General features: G+C 38.1%; 1 protein-coding gene across 2 annotated transcripts in view; it reads right to left on the bottom strand.

Moving 5' to 3' along the window:
* Positions 1–18,877, bottom strand: part of NAA16 (N-alpha-acetyltransferase 16, NatA auxiliary subunit) — a 61,566-nt gene that overhangs the window by 40,504 nt on the left and 2,185 nt on the right. For both annotated transcript variants that reach the window (XR_014592730.1, XM_083884938.1), the window contains exons 2-5: positions 9,225–9,309; positions 6,818–6,922; positions 6,089–6,246; positions 4,829–4,963 (exon numbers count right to left, since the gene is read on the bottom strand). Coding sequence is in view for 1 of the 2 variants with exons in the window: in XM_083884938.1 (XP_083741064.1) it covers positions 4,829–4,963; positions 6,089–6,246; positions 6,818–6,922; positions 9,225–9,309 (483 nt within the window). In the remaining variant the exon portion in view is untranslated. The remainder of the gene's footprint in view (positions 1–4,828; positions 4,964–6,088; positions 6,247–6,817; positions 6,923–9,224; positions 9,310–18,877) is intronic.

Here is an 18,877-nt window from a genome sequence, read left to right as displayed (position 1 = left end):
AGCATTCTCATTAAGACTACTGTCCTAAACCACTGCTTCCAGCCCTTCCCTAAGCACAAATCGATTTTATAGGATTTAACATGTCTGATTACATGCTCTTCAGATTTTGAGTTAACTTCTACAGTATTGTTGGGCATTTTTAGGAAGATTTGCTTTTACATATAAGCAGTCTGAAAGATAGTATAACTAAATAAAATAGTATAAAGATATGTGTATCTGACAATGAACATTACTATGAAAATAGTATCATTCAAGTACTTTTTTTAGCAGTAATACAGTATAGCAAACGATCACTAATGGAACAAGACTATACTTTACACACACTAGTCAGCAGGTAGCATGAAATTCTACCCACTTCTCAAAGTAGCTCTCGTATCTACAGCTCCACTTCCATTTCCACCTTTGCTCAATTTTTAGTCTATATTATCCACAAATAAAAACATTTACCAGGAAAGCATTTTTAACTGCTTCACAGAACGGACTGACGGAACAGGGGCTAAAGCACGTCTTCCTGTCTATCTTTACTGCAATACCACAAAACAAAACTACAAAGCACCAATTTAGTTCTTTCTCCTTCACCTCCTCCTAAAAATATCCTTTCCTCCAACACAATACACGTATCTAAATTCCAAATTCCAGAAGCAGCACAGCTTTTTGGCACAACATGAACTGGTTTTAGGCCTTCAAAACAGAGATTACCCAAAAGCCCATAAAAAATATATACACTATACACAAACAGCTATCAATTGACCTCCTCATAGCTGTTTTGGCTCAGCAGAATAACAAACCCAAACAAACTCAAAAAAAAAAGCACCAGAAATTCAAATTAAATTATTCTTACACATAGAGTAAATCTACTGCACTTACTATCACTCTATTTAAAAAGCTATTTTTAAAAGTAATTTTAAGAAAAGTCTGTCTTCAAAGATATTTTGGAATGTCATCAATTTAATGATAGTTTAAGTCTGTAATTCATCAGAAGGCAAGCAATTAATAAGCCCAGTAGTTAATCTGAATAATCAGATTGTTTTATAAATATTGTTTTAAAGAATGAGATATTCTATAAAGAGAATGTCCACACCACTGTTACTACTGCTCAATACATCTTTACTCCTCCCTCCCTCAAGAAGAGTTACAATTCTTGAACAGAGGATGTCCAACTTTCTCCTGAACTCAGTTCTGCTGTTTCAGAATAACTTTCTCCCTCTCCTCCTGGATCAAAGAAGGATCAATTCTTTAACCACAGGTCCCCTAACAACTGTCACTTAAAGAATGTGACAAGATGCAGCCAAAACATACCTAAGAGCAGACCCCCAAAACTCCAGAGGTTTTCTGTCCATATCTGTATTTGTGGGCCTGATGTGAAAATTAGGAATAAAATAAAAATTAAGAATAAAAAATTGTTCTGGAAAAGAAGAAAGGAAAAATGGGACATACAACAGTAAAGCAAATTGCATAGTTGTTTTACACCTTGGTTCCCAAAATTTAAATTCTGAACTGACTCTTACATAATTGTGACTCAACTTGGGACAGCACAAGCTGTTACATTTCCTGCAGTGATGTCTACCTTTAACCTCATAACCTGTTTTAGACTGAAATACCGTGCATCTGGCCAATTTACAGCTTTCAGATGACAAGCAACATTGATCTTAATACATTAAGAGACAGAAAATTCACCATTTCCAGTGATAACTTAGCCACGAGAATAAAACTGTCAATGACAAAAAGCAATTTATCACTTTAATTTGTTGATCAGCTTCCTGACACTACTCCTTCCTTTATTTTCCCTGCTAAGTAAGCTTCCCAGTTATTATTCTTCCCAAACCCAGCGTACAGTTTGTACTAAAACCACCTAGGTTTTTTTCTGTTTATGGTAAACAAAGACCCTCTGCCCTTCATAGACAGCTTTTGCTCTAATCAGCTTATCTTGCCATATTGTTCTTTTCATTTTCTAACTTTTTTTGACAACAAGCTCATCAGTAAGTCTTGACCTCTCAGTAATGAGGGCTTTATAAATAAAATCCCTGCTTGTCAGAATGAAGAGTGTATTTTACTTTTCACCCATAAGCTTGCCCCGAGGGATAGTTTTACAGTAAACTAAATCAGACTAACTGCAGCCTGGATCAACAAAGGCAGCTCACTTCCCTCAATTATTCTCCTTCCTCTTTCCCCTCTCACCTCACAGTTGTTCAGTTCAGCCAATCAATCCTTCCAAAGAGTGATTATCTTTTTGGCACTTAGGCTTCCTGAACCAACCCTCCACTAGTCAGCCAGTGCTGCACAAGGAAACGATGCAAGCACACAGGAAAAACTCAGATTGCTCATTTTGGCAACAACTTGTAGCGAGATTAGCTGCATTACTTTTTAATACTGCATCTTCAGATATTAATCAACAACCACTAAAATGAGAGTTCCTTGATTTTTTTCTTGGTTTTACTGCTTGGTCTTGGCTGTTTGCATTCACATCTGAAAGGACAGAGCTGCCTGAGTAATCAAGTACATAAATGCCATCTTACATTACCATTATTTATCAATTATTATGACAGCAGTGTTTTATGTAACATGTTACATTTCTTTGTCTATTCATTAACATGAATGGTAAACAGTATCAGGCCTAATATAGATTGCCATAAAACTCCTCAAAAACATCTGTTTGTTGAAGAGTCCCATTCACAAGACATTTGGATACCCTCCAGTCTTCAATCCTCCTTTTAAACTACCACTCTTCTATTGCAGTCAGATGCAATATTCTGTGAAGTCCATCACAGACGTTCATTTATCCACTTGAATGCATACAAACTACAGGCCAAGAAGGAAGATTTGGGAAGGAAAGTAAGCAAGATGTGCACCTCCTCAAAGATCCAGGCAATGTCCTGAACTAGATTATTTTAACTGCAGGACTGAAAAATCCAGACATGCAAAACCAGTCCATTTGGGGAGTACTGTGGAAGAGCCAACACATGGCAAAACTGAGCTGTGAGTTTGCCTGGGCTCTCCTGACCGCTCTGAATCCAACACATTGATTCTCTCTTCCAGGGTCTGGGGTTCCACCTGGGCCTGCACTCATCAGGGAGCTGGCACAACAAAGCACAAGACTATTTTCAAGAAAAACGGAACGAATGTGTTCATATGTATTTTTAGTGTTTTGGAGGAGAAAAGACAATATACCACTTAACTGTCTCTAACAATCTCAAAAAAAGAGGACAGGCTTGACAGGACTAATTTCCTATAAAACCATGCTATCCAACATTTGTAGCATATTTCTGTCCTTCAATGCTTAAGCAGCTTTTCCACCACTTGTCTCTGACTAACAAGATGCTAATCAACAGTTAAATCAGCTCATTGCACAAGTACAAGCAGTCTTCCTATTTACAGGAATTTCCCAAATATCTCCACTTTTATCAGAAAATGGCATCAGTGCTTGCGCTCATCTTAGGCTCATCTCTGTTTTAGGGTGAGATTTGAGATGGTAGTAACTTGCACAGCTGACTCTGATATAAACTGATATAAATGCATTCATATACAGTATTTAGATCTGGCTTAGTCACTAGACTGAACAGTATATCATGACAGCCCTCCAACAACTATGCTTACACACAACCTTTTAGAAAAGACAACACCAACAGCATCACCTCCATTCTCTCCAAGGGGCCAATACCACTAACTGAGCTCTCTTAGTCCTTGAAGAGCCTCAGTTTTTTATGCAACATGTGCTGTTTTTCCATCTACTATATATTCCTTCTTTCTAACTTGAACAGTCATTTTGACACTAAACTCAGACTGGGTGCTGCTGACTCATTTGAGAATGACGACTTTTTGGTTGTCAAACACTCACAGATGATGACCCAATTTTGATTAAAACTTAATTCTTTTCAGTTTTTACTCAACACTGAAGTTACAGCTCTTTTGAAATATCAAGCTATGTGTACACCCAGCATGCAACATCCTTTTTTTGACCATGATATGCGATCAAGACAAACACTGGTCTCTCGAGCCATTTATTTCCTTTCTTACACTTAATCCCATATATAACAACTCAGACAGGATATGAGATTTTTGTTTTAAAAACACACACAGTCTAGAGGTCAGGTAATACCTGAGTATTTTTACACAGTGCTTCCAACATGCCTCCCCAGCTGAATGGCTCTATAAACATGTTTCTTTCCACATTACAGAATAATCAACACATCCACTCTGTTCTGCTAATTTAGACTTTATAGCTCTGCATTACCACCAACAGAACAAGGGAACAGTCTCTCTCAAAAAAAGGCTATACTCAGTGATGTTAGGATTGTACCATTTGATTTACTAGGGTCTCAGTAACATCAAGTCTGATAAAAGAATTTTCAGCTGCATGTTCATGTTACTCTGAAACCAAGCATTGATTTTAAGTTTACTATATACAGATACACACAAACCATTGACAATATTTCATTCTGTGTAGACACGTAATAGAATCCAGACTATAGCAGGAGAAATGGCAAATAAACACATCCAAAATATAAAATATTTTCTATACTTTCACCTACTGTAAAGAGGCAGGATCATCACAGGTTTTCTCTAGCTACAAGTCTCACAAACCTGAAGTTACTGCACATGAGACTATCATATCTTCAACCCTAACAGTTTATTGAGAGGGGGAAAGCTATTTCTGTATAATTTGTGTCTGCTGCTAAGCTCCTGGAAATCTTTCTGCTCAAAGCAAAAAGCTCCACAAATAACAAATTTATTCCTAATTCACAACTGATTTCTATTTCCAAAGAACTAATTCCTCAGATTCAATCCCTTATACAAAAACGTGTTCTCTTCCCAGACCAGGAAATCTTACCTGCTGGGTTTTCCTGAACTCTTCAAGTAATTTTAAGGCCATATCATAATCTTTTAGTAAGTGGTATGCAATAGCATACCCAATCCAGGAAGCACGTTGTGTGGGGCGCAGTTGAAGCAGCTGGTATCTTGTCTCCTTCAGTAAAAGAAGAGCAATTTTAAAAGAAGAATTTTTAACCAGAGTTACTACACATTTATCATGATTTAACACTAAGACAGCTAATATTTTAAAATAACTTTTAAAAGGCTTAGGCACCTTTGAAATGCTAACAGAATAGGGAAAAGCAGCACATTTCTGTTTGATAAATTTGGAGGTTACATTCTAAATACACAAGTCATAAAATATATACAAATATATTTGTATATATAAAAATGTATATTTGTATATATAAAAATATATACAAAGCATAAAATCTATTTGTGGAGACACTGAAGGTGTCATTTTCAAAAGCACCTCCTCAGGGCCTAAATTATTTCCAAAGATAGCGCTTTGAAATCTCAGAAAACCCCTTACACCAGAAAGCAGGAGCTCACTGCCACTGAAAGAGTGGCATTCGCTCTCCTAGGCACACACTACAGCAACACTTCTCAGAACTTCCTCCTGAGTCAAATGATATCCTTGGGTCAGTCAGTGATTCCATTTTCCCTTCGCAGCAGCAAATTCATGGGAATTAACATCCTTAGTAAGAAGACCAACTAACGTCAAGCCCGCAGTCCTGTCCTCTACTTCATGTAAAACAGACAAATCCGTTCAGCCATACTGAAAGTACTCACTGTTTTTGGACAAGTTTTAAGGTTTTATTTATAATAATAATAATCATCACTGAGATTCCAGAATCAGTCATCATGAGGGCAAGTTACTCACGTGCTAATAAGAAACATGATAGTGTATTTCTTACCAAAACCACCTTCAGCATTTGCACTCAAAACAGTTTGTAGGGTTCATGATTGCTTAGTAAGTACTACTACTGGCTTATTTAAGTATTGTCTCCTTTTCTTATTATTTTAGTAAAAAATGGGTTAAGAACTATTTTACAAAATGACTGATGAATCCAATTGCACAGAACAAATATTTCTAGTTCTGTTCTCTTATATAGAGCTTTACTGCAGTATCTCTTCCTGCTTTCCTAAACAATAGCTTCAAACATTTTTGAAACAGAAAAAGAGTGGCAACAGAAATACTACCAATGAAAGGCTTCATGGTGGAATAGAACAAGAGAAGACTGACAACAATAAATGGGAATTCCAAGAGAATACTTACTCTATACCCTTCTAAATCCCTCATCTGAATCTGCAACAGAGAGAGATCTCTCAAGATTTGTAGGTTATCTTTATCTAGTTTGAGTGCATTCCGGTAACACTTGATGGCTTCATCATATTTCTTATCCGAACGCTGCAGAAGACCATAGACATGCCAACCTAATGCAGGTTAAGGAAGACACATTAACAATTTTCACAAAGTCACTTCAGTTACAAGCCAAACAACCTGACATCTTCCTTGAAGATAAGTATCTTTACAAATGAAGATGGATTACTGCAGCCAGACTTTACTAACACATTGTAAAATATTAAATGCTTCCAAATATTTTTGTAATGAGATGTTACTGCTTAAGTCACATTCAGAACCCCCTGAGCATTATTATACAAATTAAATTATTCAAACTCCACTAGACTGTAAGAGTTAGTCACAGATTTATTGTTTAAAACATGCTACCATAATTACAGTAGGAATTCTTACTCACAGAAGCGTTTCATTCTAACAATGGAATTTGTGCATGATTTCTACTTTTCCTCTCTTGCCTATCAGTAACCTCAATTAGAGACTAGATTTTTACAGTAAGAAAAAAACACAGAGCTCCACTTGATTCGTTGACAAAAGGGAAACTTAGCATTTTGTGCATCAGAAGTCTTTGTCACAATCTCAGCATCTTAGATTTCCATCACTAGTGTGCCACAGCAGAACGATCAGGTTCTGTACTCCAAAGGATACAGACGTGACTCTTCACATCGTTACGAAGTCCTTTGCGAACAAATTCATACGCTTCCTCCTTCTTCCCTAAGCAGTTCAAGGTCAGTCCTTTCATCGCAAGCGTCTCTGTAAGAAGTATCAGATACTTATGTTTCTGACTTCCCATATGCCACTTCACAGTGCACATATCCTTTGAAGCTGTTAAACAGTGAAGTCCCCCATTAAAATATAAATTTAGTTTGGGATAGCAGCCTAGCACAGCTGAAGACTATTACATGGACGCATTTCCTTCCTTGAAACTGGTCTTAAAAATACCACTTGTAGAGCATCATACAGATGTGATGAACACAGACAACACAAACTTTTACTAATTAAAAAAAATACACTTAGCTGACTTCGAGGGAGTTAGCATTAAGCTAAAGCAAACTTAGAGAGCTCCTTAATGTGTATTAAAGTTCCAGATGCAAAGACCAAGGAAAAAAGCTGTATCACACCACAAGAAATAAATCTCTGTCAGAGTCAGTTCCCCTGTAACAGACTTCTTACAAAGCATTAGTTACGGGAAGCATATTTACTGCTACCATATTAGGAGTGTAAGAGACATCAATGCAATAACATTTTAGTGAACATTCTGAGAGAGATAGGGTTTCAAACAGTACATTGGTATGACTACTGCTCTCCCTCTTCGCCCATTCTTCAAGGCACACAACAGACAAGCAAGTTGCATGTAATGCATGCACTGTGCCTCAAAGCTGTTCCAGATTTGTATTTCAGGTTTTTTGTTAAATAAGAGGCCACTTGTTTTGGTCCCTGCCAGAAGATTAGTCACTTTTTTCACCATAATGCTCTGGTTTTCCTCCAGCTACCACCTCTTCCCCAGTATTAATGGCAACAGACTGCGATCTCAAAGTCAGCTGTAACAGCAGTTTAAGTTTTATTGATAGACTCATTTAACACTTTTTCTGTACAGTACACTTATAAGTGAATGATGATCCAAGATTAGTCAAGGGTGGGGCTGGGGGTTGTTGTTTTTAAGTTGTCCTACATCCACACTGTAAGAACAGAGAAAAGCCAGAATGATACCTTACAAATAATATTAAGATGCGTGAAAAGGAATATCCACACAGTGGGAATGGGAGCAAGCTAATCCTGCCTTCACATGCAAGGGAGATAACTGCCCAGCCACACCAATCCATCTGTTTTGCCACCTTGTCACTAAACTTTTGAAACTCCTTTTCTCTGAGGCTAAGTGTGACAAGTGCAGCTTTCCATCAGATCATTTCACTGGCTTAGTTCTGCTTCAGCTGTTCATTCCAGGCTTTAGTCCCAAGCTTCAAAGCCATTAATGGCTCAAATCCACGTAGTATGTGGACTGCCAAGGCAGCTAGCTGTCCTGGAAAAGTTTAAGAGGCAGCAAGAGGAGAAAAGACAGATCTGTATACTGAGATGTTATAAAAACCGAAGTGCTAGTGGAGACAAATGCATTAGGTCAGAGCTGAACAAACCGCTCGAGCTTTGAAGCAATAAAAAAACTGCTTTTATCTCTACGGAAGTAATGAAGACAACAAAGAAGCAGCAGACATGGATGGAAGCATGAAAATGATTAGTCAAACATTTTGACAAGATTCGACAACATCAAATAGGAAAATAATTTTAATGACACAGTACATGCACACTCAGTGTTAGGTTGCTTCAACAGTAAAAAAAAAACCACAAGAAAAATTCATGGTATCAGAAGGAAGCACTGTCTGAATAATGTAACAGAAGCCTGTAATACAGTAAGATTAGAGTATCCTATTGAGGATGTAAATAGAATTTAATAGATGTAAATAGAAGCAATATTCTGCTGCCCTGTTTCCTACAATATTTATGAAAGCAGGATCACCAGGTTCCGTCTTCAGCTTCAAGTATTAACAGCAACAGTAATGCACTCAACTCTGCTCCCTTTAAGCAGCAACTTGGAATGCAGTACAGAAAATTTAAGATTAAGAACTTGACACAAAAACCCCCAGATTTTTAATTTATTGGCAGAACACATTCCTATAATATTAACAAAAAAAAAAAAAAAAAAAAAAAAAAAAAAAAAAAAAAAGCTGAGCTTGCTTTAAATAGGAATATAAGAAAAACCACACTAGCATTCTGACCCAGAAACCTAGAAAGGCAAGTTGGAAGCTTCACTGAAGTGTTGCTTCCACCATATATTTTCATATTCAGCATCTCACCTCACAGGAGTGTTTGACCAAGGCAAAGTGGAAATCTGATCTGAATGCACAAAGACTGAAAATCCAGAGTAATTATTCAGTCATAACAACAGAATCACACACCACAACAGGCTCTTCTCTTTCCCAATATTGTGATATATATATAGACTAATAATACATTTAAGCCCTTGACAGGACACAAAAAAAAATCTTGAGTCTGCACTTACCTCCATGTTCAGCAAATTTTGGGTTAGAAAGGATCATCTTGCAGAACTTGAGTCCATTTTTGTACTGTTTTTGTTCGTAACATTTCTGTAAAAGAGATGAAATAGAATCACTGAAATGCATTTAAAGCCACAGTATTTAACATACTATTACAAATGCAGTCATTCATCCAGCAAGGTATGGTGATCAGATCACTAACAAACTCTAGGCAAATATACCTATTCATATTAAATTCTTCTTAGCATTCAGAACGTGCAATCAATACTCTCATGGTCTACTTTTTTATAAAAAAGTAATTCCTTTTCAACAGAAATAGGAAAGGGAAGCAGCAATATCTACTTCAATTCAGAAATTCTTAAAACAGAAAGCACAGTTAGAACTCTTAACCCAACAGAACTTTTGAGAAGAATTAATCTCAGAATTTACACACGCCTTTCAAAATCCCATTTCCCTGGCGTGGTGACTTCCTGGAAGAAGACATCTCAGGACAGGAGACTTTTCTAGTTACCAATACAGACTTTTGGAAAGAAGAGAGAAAGCATGAAGTAGGATAGACTAATTATAACTTCAGAAATTGATATAGGGGTATCAGGGTAGGAGAATTTACCTGGGTATGAAAAAAATAAAACATTTAATTTCTACCTGGAATAGTACAGCTAAGGGCTGATTATGGATTTACTTAGAACACAATTTACATAACTAACTGGCAAACAGTGTGATTCAACTGTGGGAACACATGGAAGAAACCAAATGGGAACATAGGTCCCTTTTCCTCTTTAGAAAGGTATTTCCTAAATCACTAAGGTTTTAATAATTTAAATCAACTACTGATCATTACAGTGGATCACTAAAACAAATCTGTTTAAACCAGTTAAAGACATGCTTGTGTCAGTAAGCATGAAAGTGATTTGAGGTCACTTAAGCTTTTTCACTGTAGAAAAACCACCAAACCAGGCTTAACTTGGCACCATGTTTGGGTAATAAGGAATACTGTCCTGCTGTAATTTAGATCGCTATTCTCAGGGGAAGATATGTCATTTCAGTTATGTGCTTGAGTGCTTTAGCAGTGCTTTCTCTCATGGATCATTCCCACTCCATCAATCTTCCAGGATAAAGGCAAAATCTGTGTTAAATTAATACAGAGATAGTAACTCCTTCGCAATCAGAGCAGATCATCCCATTACTTCACAGGGTGAAAGCAATACAGAAACATACCTATGTTCACTTTGGGGTAATTGGCTAAGGGGGCAAAACAAGGGTCCTCCCCCAGCCTGTGAGGAAGGGCTTAAATGCAGACACTTTTTAGGTTCTTGTTGCCTGAAACTCAAGACACTTGCAGTTAACCATGACTAAGTGCATATTAAATCACAGAACAATTTAGGTCAGCAGGAACCCTTGGAGGTCACCAAAATCAACTCTCAAAACAAAAGAGAGTCAACCCTGATATTAGATCAGGTTGATCTGCCTGACTGACTTTTGGCAGGATGGCCAGAGTTCCCATCAGATGCAAACAGTTATACTATGGGAATTCACATTTAAACAGCAACAGAAAAGCTCTGAGATTTTTTTTAACTGAGAACTAGTTTCAACTAGTTAGAAATAACCTAGATTGTGGCAAAACTTGGGAGTCTCCTCTAGGGGAAGGTGAAATTCTCCCTTTCATCTACTTTCTTTGTTAACTTACAATGCTTAGTATCATTTTTAAAGAATCCTAGGAAAATACCAACAATGTGCTAAGTATGCTTTCTAAACTTATTCAAGTATACCTAAAAATGTAGCAATAGTGAACATTCATTCATGGTTTTACAACTCTTGCAATGCTGAGCGAGACCTCAAATATACAGCAGCGCTTAACCAGAAGCTATTTGAGTCAAGTGTGCACTTAAAATAGATTAACTACTGGAGAAAATTAAATCCATTATCCTTGTTCTGACATTTTTATCCTATAGAGTTCAGTCTCAGACCTAGAATAAGAACTGAATTCAAGATAATTAGAGACAAATGTGATTTTTGGAGGACAGACAAGATCACATTTTCTAAAACCCAACACATGAATGGGAGAGAGAAATTAATGCACTCCACACTGAGAGGAAATGTAAGTTCAATATTCAGTTTTTTGGCTTGCTGATAAGACAATCAGCATCCTTAGTTTAGGTTGAGAGAAGACTCAGAGCCCCAAGTCCAAGCTTTAATCCAGTACTGCCAAGTTCACCACTAAACCATGTCCCTAAGTGCCACATCTACACATCTTTTAAATATCTCTCAGGCTGGTGATCCAACCCCTTTCCCTTGGCAACCTCTTCCAATGCTGGACAACCCTTTCAAGTGAAGAAATTTTTCCTCATATAAATTTTAAACCTCCCCTGGTGCAACTTGAGGCCATTTCCTCTTATCCTGAAGCTTCTAGGAGGAAAGGCCAACCCCCCTATGACTAGAGTCTCCTTTCAGGTAGTTGCAGCACAGATGGACATTTCACAGTTGGGAAGCTTGATGTCTCTATGTGTTCTCAAGTCTTTTACTTATCAGGACAAATGTGGCTGAAATGCATCCACTAGAATCTGGCCCACTGCATTAAGTCTTTGGTACACTAAAAGCTCAACTTAATTTGCTGAGTTTTTTTGTTTTTTTTTTTTTTTTTTAACTGTCTTATCTGTAGTGCATAACGTGATGCTCCCCATCACCCCTTTATGGCAGTCATTTCCTGCTAAAGCTAAAACCAAATCATGAATGTTTACACATTGAAACCTCAAAGAGAAATTGTGGCAAGGCCAAAATGTTATCCAGAACTTCTGCTACGCAAAGGATACTACCACATCTGGCAAAAATCTCATTTATTCCCTTTTTCAATGACATGATCTGCTTGTAGACTGCCATGCAATTAATCTAGATACTATTTTGTGTATTTTCAGGTAAGTATCAAGTGCCTCTACAGATGTCAAATTGGCACTGCACCTGAAAAGTAATCGTAATCATAAAGGTAAAAAATCCTACTATCAAGGATACAACAATGAAAACCAAGAAAAGACTTGATTCCTGTATTAAAATGCTTTGCTGCATCTACTTAGCAAAATGCCATTCATAAATTCAATTTTTTTTTGTACGATGTCATTTTTTAAAGACCTAAAATCCCTCGCACTACTAAATAGAAACAGAATCAAGGATCTGAATCACTAACATTACTTGTAAAACAAAGATTTCATATATCACTACTCAATCATGTAATTTACATCTGACTTATGTTTAACTATTTACAACATCAGGATAGTGCAGGGAAGAGTTTACAAACTGTATCTCCCTAGACAGAGCATCTGCAGCTTTGAAAAAGGCCCCACATTAACAGAACAGTTCTATTTTTCACATACATAGTTTGGCAATTTTATGGCTGAAGAACATCCCATCATCTCAGACATTAACACTCATTTCCAAGAAGTCATCTGAACAAAAAAATCTCAGCTGGCTACTCGAAGAGAGACTGCAGCTGCAGCAACCAATTCACTTCCTCACTCCAAGGCCTCAGTGCCTCTGAAGGTATTCAAGTGATGTATTATTTCACAAAGCATTTTTATGTGAAGACTAGATAAAGAGCAGTATCACATTCAAAGACTGAGGACAACTATTGTGTCGAACCAAATTGTGTTAAACACAGCAATCAGACTTCCCTGATCAGCTTAAATGTTTTAATAATTTCAGGTTTTTTAAGATGGTCTGTAACAAAGATGCAGTGAAGTTCCACCCAAATTGTACACTGACCTGTCTGATGGTGAGCTTGTGTAAAGGAGCCTTGTAAGAAAGATGGGGACAACTCTTTAGCAGGGCCTCTTGTGATAGGCTAAGGGGTGATGTTTTTATGCTAAAATAGGTCAATTCACACTAGACAAAAGTAAGACATTTTTTATGATTATAGTGGTGAAACACTGGAAGAGGTTGCCCACAGAGGTGACAGATGACTCCTTCCTGGAAACATTCAAGGGGTTCTGAGCCACCAGATCTAGCTGAAGATGTCACTCCTAATGGGCAGGGGTTGGACTACATGGCCTTTAAAGGTCCCTTCCAACCCAACCTACTCTACAATTCTATGTGAAATTTCGTTCACAACAATACTGCAATTTAAAAATTGGTTCTGCTGTCTCTCGACAAGAACTTAGCAAACACAAAATCCAAACCATCACCAACACTTTAACGTTATTCTGATCCTACTTGCACATTGACATTCTGTTAAGACAGGTCTGCACATCAATAGGCTGCCTTGCCAGAAACATGATGGAGCATCAGAACCACCAATAAGAAAAATAAGCATTTCAAACCAGCTGAGCAATTTCAACATAGCTGCATAAATACATCTTCAAGTTTTATTAGAAGAACAAATGAGAGAAACGTTAGGTTGGAAAAGACCTCTCTAACTGCTAAGTCCAGCTGTCCTGTTCTCATTGAACCATGTCCCCAAGTGCAGTATTTACATGCCTCTGTAAATACTCCCAGAGTACTTCCCTGGGCAGCACGTTCCAATGCTTAATCACCCTTTCAGTGTGAAATTTTTTCCTAATATCCAATCTAAACCTGCCCTGATGCAACTTGAGGCCATTTCTTCTTGTCCTGCTCCTGGGAGAAAATACTGACTCTCACCTCATTACCCCCTCCTTTCAGGCACTTGCAGCAAGTGAGAAGGTCTCCCTTGAGCCTCCTTTTCTCCAGGCTGAACAATCACAGCTCCCTCAGCCACTCCTCAATTAAGACTTCTTTAAGACATAATTTGTTGCAGTCTTGCCTGCTACTCTACTTCCATATAATCCTGCCTGCAGACCTCTCAGCACTCAACAGTTTCAACATTCTTTTTGCCAGGCAGTGTCTTGGCTCCTGTTGCCAAGATTTTGGTGTAGAACTCGGGTAGAGTTTTGGCAACACCTAGGAATCATTAAAAAAATTATTCACGTTCTCAATGCTCTGTAACACTGATGGAAGTGCTGCTTAAAGAAGGAAACCAAGGACTAAATGTGGAACATCAGAGCCTAGGGAAAAAGGACAAGGCTTACATATCAAGCCTTATGGAAAGAACGTTGGAAGTCAGATATGCTGGAAATCTCCCTCAGTCACAATGGTGATCAGGTTCTGTAGTAAAAAATTCTCAGAGGCATCAACGACACAGATTCTGATCAGCACCTTCTCCTGTGACCTGACAGATACTTGGGGCTGATCAAATTACTGATACACAATTCTGACCAAACCGAGGCACAATCAGTATAGGAACATCAGAACACTGCCAGTATTCTTAATTGGCATTTAACACTTGGACCTTTTAAAAAGCCTTGTTTTACTGCACATCTATAAAACAGTGTCATCAGCATAAAACAGACCATCTATTCCCTACTGCAGCTGACAAAATTAATTAAGAACCTTAGTCAAAATTTAGCCAATACTCACTAGCTACTGCCTCTAAGGTAATAATTATCAAATTATTCACCAGTTTGATAGCAAGCTCTGTCCATTTTGTTTGAAGGAGTTCAGCATCTGTGTTGGAAATGTTCCTCATATTACAAACTATATGGATATTTGCAGCACTGACTGAAGTAGTGCAATACAAAAAGAAAGCATCATGACACCACTTAGGCTCAGAGACAGACTAGAAACCTCTCCATGTGGTTTTCCAAACAGCATCCCTCTCTCCACATTGACTTCAGTTCACCAGTGTTTTAGAAAATGAAAAAAAAAAAAAAAAGGATCAGCTGGAAGGGGCTTCGGGTCACAGAGGCCAAGAAAGCCGTATCTCAAGCATCTTAAATTTCTAGTCCCAGGGTAAGCATTCCAGAGCATCAACATGTTTGTCTACCCATCCTCCATATCCTACCAGGATTTTATATATGCACGGCCACCCCATGTCTGCTATTACTCTGCTGGTAAGAGCAGTTAACCTCATCATCTGAAACAAAAAGAGGAAGACAACCTAAATACATCCTTGCTCGCTTTGATTATCAAAATGGACAGGCCACATCATTCTTCCCCAGACCTGGGGACTGAGCAACGCAAAAGAGTGCTGAGTCAGAACACACACAGTGGTGTACAACAGAACAGCAGCCAGCACTACACAGTGTAACATTTTGATCAATGTATTCATGGCACAGTAGTATCTAAGCTTTCACTATTACGATACTCTGTATACAGCAACAGCATTTTTGTCCCTTCACTAGATTCTCAATTATTCAAGTTCAAATCATCAGAAGACACAAAACTTGGTACATTATGCAGTTGGTAGTAACAGTTGTAATCACCGTTTGTATTCTTTATTATTGGCAGAATAAAATTGATATTGTACTTATTATAGGAAAAAACATACAGTAAGAGAATGTTTTTTCACCATTTATTGACACAGACCTCTTTAACAGCCCTATAAACTACACCTCTTTTAAAAGGGGAAGCTATTATCAATAAACTTGCCTTGTGTAATTCTGTGCTGTGCATACACACTCAATACAATCTGAATTCCTAAAATATCCTTTGATTCAAAAGGGCAGAAACAAGAAAACAGAGTAGAAAGAGCTCTTGCTGACAAGTACTTTGCATTTGTAACTTTTACACTGCTTGACTTAATACATGAACACACGTGCCCCTGCAAAGCAAAAACCGTAACAGCAACACTAGAAATGAGAAAAATCGTAGCCCTGACAGGCATTTTCCAGTAATTTTCAATCTGCACTTTGTGCAGAAGTACTGAAGAGACCAATCTGCCACATCTCCTGGGAGGGATTGCAATTTGCTTAGCAAGAACTCAGACTAAGCAGGTGGCTCCACAACCCAGTGAAACTGTCTGAGAGCAATTAAGTAAACGAAACCATGAACACCAGCACTGGTTTATGGGATCTAATGCAATGCACAGTAAAATAAACATCAGGCTTTAAATGTTACAATTTTTTTAGGCATCTTCAAGCAAGTTCACGATAACCACCAACATAAGCCTTCAACATCAACTTAACCTCGACATTCCATACTTAACAGAGTGATTCAGCCAAAAATGGCATGAATCACAGCAGGTCAGAGCTGGGATCAGACACACCCGGTACAGGCCACCAGAGGTGAGATGCAAGTGCTGGATGCAGAGAGAGGCTCATGAGTAAGACAAGCTCCACTGCAGCTTCACCAGAATGTTCTCAGCCTCCGGCCATTTGTGCCTCCCCAACACTCACAAAAAGAGTAAAGAGGGTCCCCACCACACACCCCTCAAAGTATCCAGACCTTTTTATATGGCTAATACATCACGCAGCAAAGGGTTCCACAGTATAACCACCTTTTTGTTAACAACTTCTTGTTTGGAACCTGCTACATTGCAGCCACTGTTTCTACCAAAATCAAAGTGAATCACAATAACTCGAAGATAGACAAGTACCTACGGAACTTTTGAATCTTCTGTTCAGTTTTCTCCCTCTAGAAGGTAATTTCATACTCCTCCTTTTGAGGAGGCTTGGGGGAGGAACCAGGAGAAGGAGCAAAGCACACTGCACTGCAAATGTAGACTTACAGTGTACTTGGGCAGGGGCATAACACCATATTCCTTTTTCCAGGATTCACCAGTTTTCAGTACATAGGGGAAACTGTCCTAACTGAACTTCAAATACCTCTAAAAATCTCAAATCTTGCGCCAATCCATCTCACAGTCCATATGAGGTCTGTATTAAATTAGGATTTCCACGTCTTACATTCATCTACAACCAATTTGACTTGTTATGACTCAGCTTCCTCCAAAAATATGGACGTTTTCAGGTGGCCTCCACTTTTTGTGCCACAAATAGCTTGGAACTGAACTCTTCTTGCTATTCAGTGTTTGTTCTGTTCCACATAAACAGCCAAATAAGAAAGAATTCCAGCACACAAAGGCACTTAACTCTGAAAAATTACCATTTTTTTAAAAGAAAAGTATGAATAAAAGACCAGAATGAAGAAACAACCCACAGCATTCCACAGAAGCCTGCTTTCAGAGCCTTGCATGACGACCTTCACAGACTCCTTTTGAAGAATTAAACCAAGAATATCTGTTTGGGATAAATGCTTCTCCAAAGGAGACTCAAATCACTGACAAATGTGAAGTGTGACTTTCCCTTCTGAAAGCCTTACTGACTTTTACCATTAGCCTGGCATCTATCCTCCACAATTCTGTCAGTTCAGTAGTCTGCAGCTGGCCAGGCATCCTCACCACCTCATTTAAAAGCCTTTGTGGAGGGAAGCACCTACACTCTCCCCAGGCTGCCTGTCCTCAGCAGCACAAGCAACAACCGCACCAAGAATCAATCTTAAGCCACACCAGAAGATTTTGTGACTGCTACAAACTCCATTCTTTAAAAAAAGGGATCTTTAATGTTAGAGACTTCAAACCTCCACCGCTGGATTAATAATGGCTACCCCAGGTACAGTATTTATCTCATTTGGGAGGCCCTAATTAGCAGAACAACATAACTTCCCAGGTATCGAGTTTAATAGTTCAGTAACTCCTCCACATCATTCCTAGGAGACTGACTAGTTGCACACTTATCAACCATTATTATTTCATTAAATATTTTTTAAAATCTTTCAGAATTCTATGCATAAGAATTAATTTAATTAAATCCTACAAACACCTGTATATTTATATTTTATCAAAGAATAAATCTCTTAACATTATTGAAGAAGTTGGAGAACAAAAAGAGCATTACAGAGAAGTTGAACAAGTCCTCAGGGCACTTTAAACAATTTCTAATATTTCCTTACCCTAAAAAATGGAAAATGCCTGAATGAACTGAGCAGCAAAAACTCACTGCTGCAAGGCTATATACTTGCAGACTTCTTGTGTCTTATTAGTTGAAGTCAGCTGCAATTAAAGCAGCAAACCTTATTTTAGGCCACAGCAATATAAGGAATTTGCTAAGAAACCAAAGGATCAGTAATTTACAGGCATGATACTATCCACAGTGCTCTAGTAATGAAACGAACACCAGACCATACCTTACACTGCATGAGCCTGGGCTCACACCAATATTTATTAGAAGATAGTAAGCATTTCTTAAAAACAAAACCAACTTGGCAAGTGAGCCATGAAAGCATGAGAAGAACCCCAAGGCTTGCCTCTAAAGCCTATCAGACTCCTTACAAAGACTACTGCCGTGCCCTGTCCAGACAGAGCTGATTTGATTCCATAAAGCAAATGTCCAAGACTAACTCTGAGACAGTTTATAGTATGGATTCTTAGGTGAAGGAAAAAAAAATATCAAAGCTGCTTAAACTGAAATATACTCTGAAGGTAAGTTTACAACTCAATTTTAAATACACAAAACAGAAGATCAGGCTAAACTTACTAGAAGTAAACACCAAAAACATGCTACCAGACTTCAACCTTAACAAGAAGCATTTCTAAGTTACCATGAGTGTGCTACAATTGGTATTAGTGCCCTCACCATCTAACTGCTGGTTTACAGTCAGCTTGTTCAAGGCTGCCAAGCATGCAAGCACAAATTGATGTGGCTTAAAGACTATTTACTCAGCTTCTCGAGCAGACTTCCCAGCTTACACTGAACTGCAAGAGGCCACCCTAACCAGGGCAGCTTTGACAGCTTTGCTGTTATGTGGGCATCTTGTTCAGAACCTGTCTCATATGTTACATACACACACCAGGTCACTGAGAAGGATTTATCATGAT

Source organism: Zosterops lateralis, assembly GCF_965231275.1.
Source record: "Zosterops lateralis genome assembly, chromosome: 2".
Lineage (NCBI taxonomy): Eukaryota > Metazoa > Chordata > Aves > Passeriformes > Zosteropidae > Zosterops > Zosterops lateralis.
This window is presented reverse-complemented; position numbering and strand designations above follow the sequence as displayed.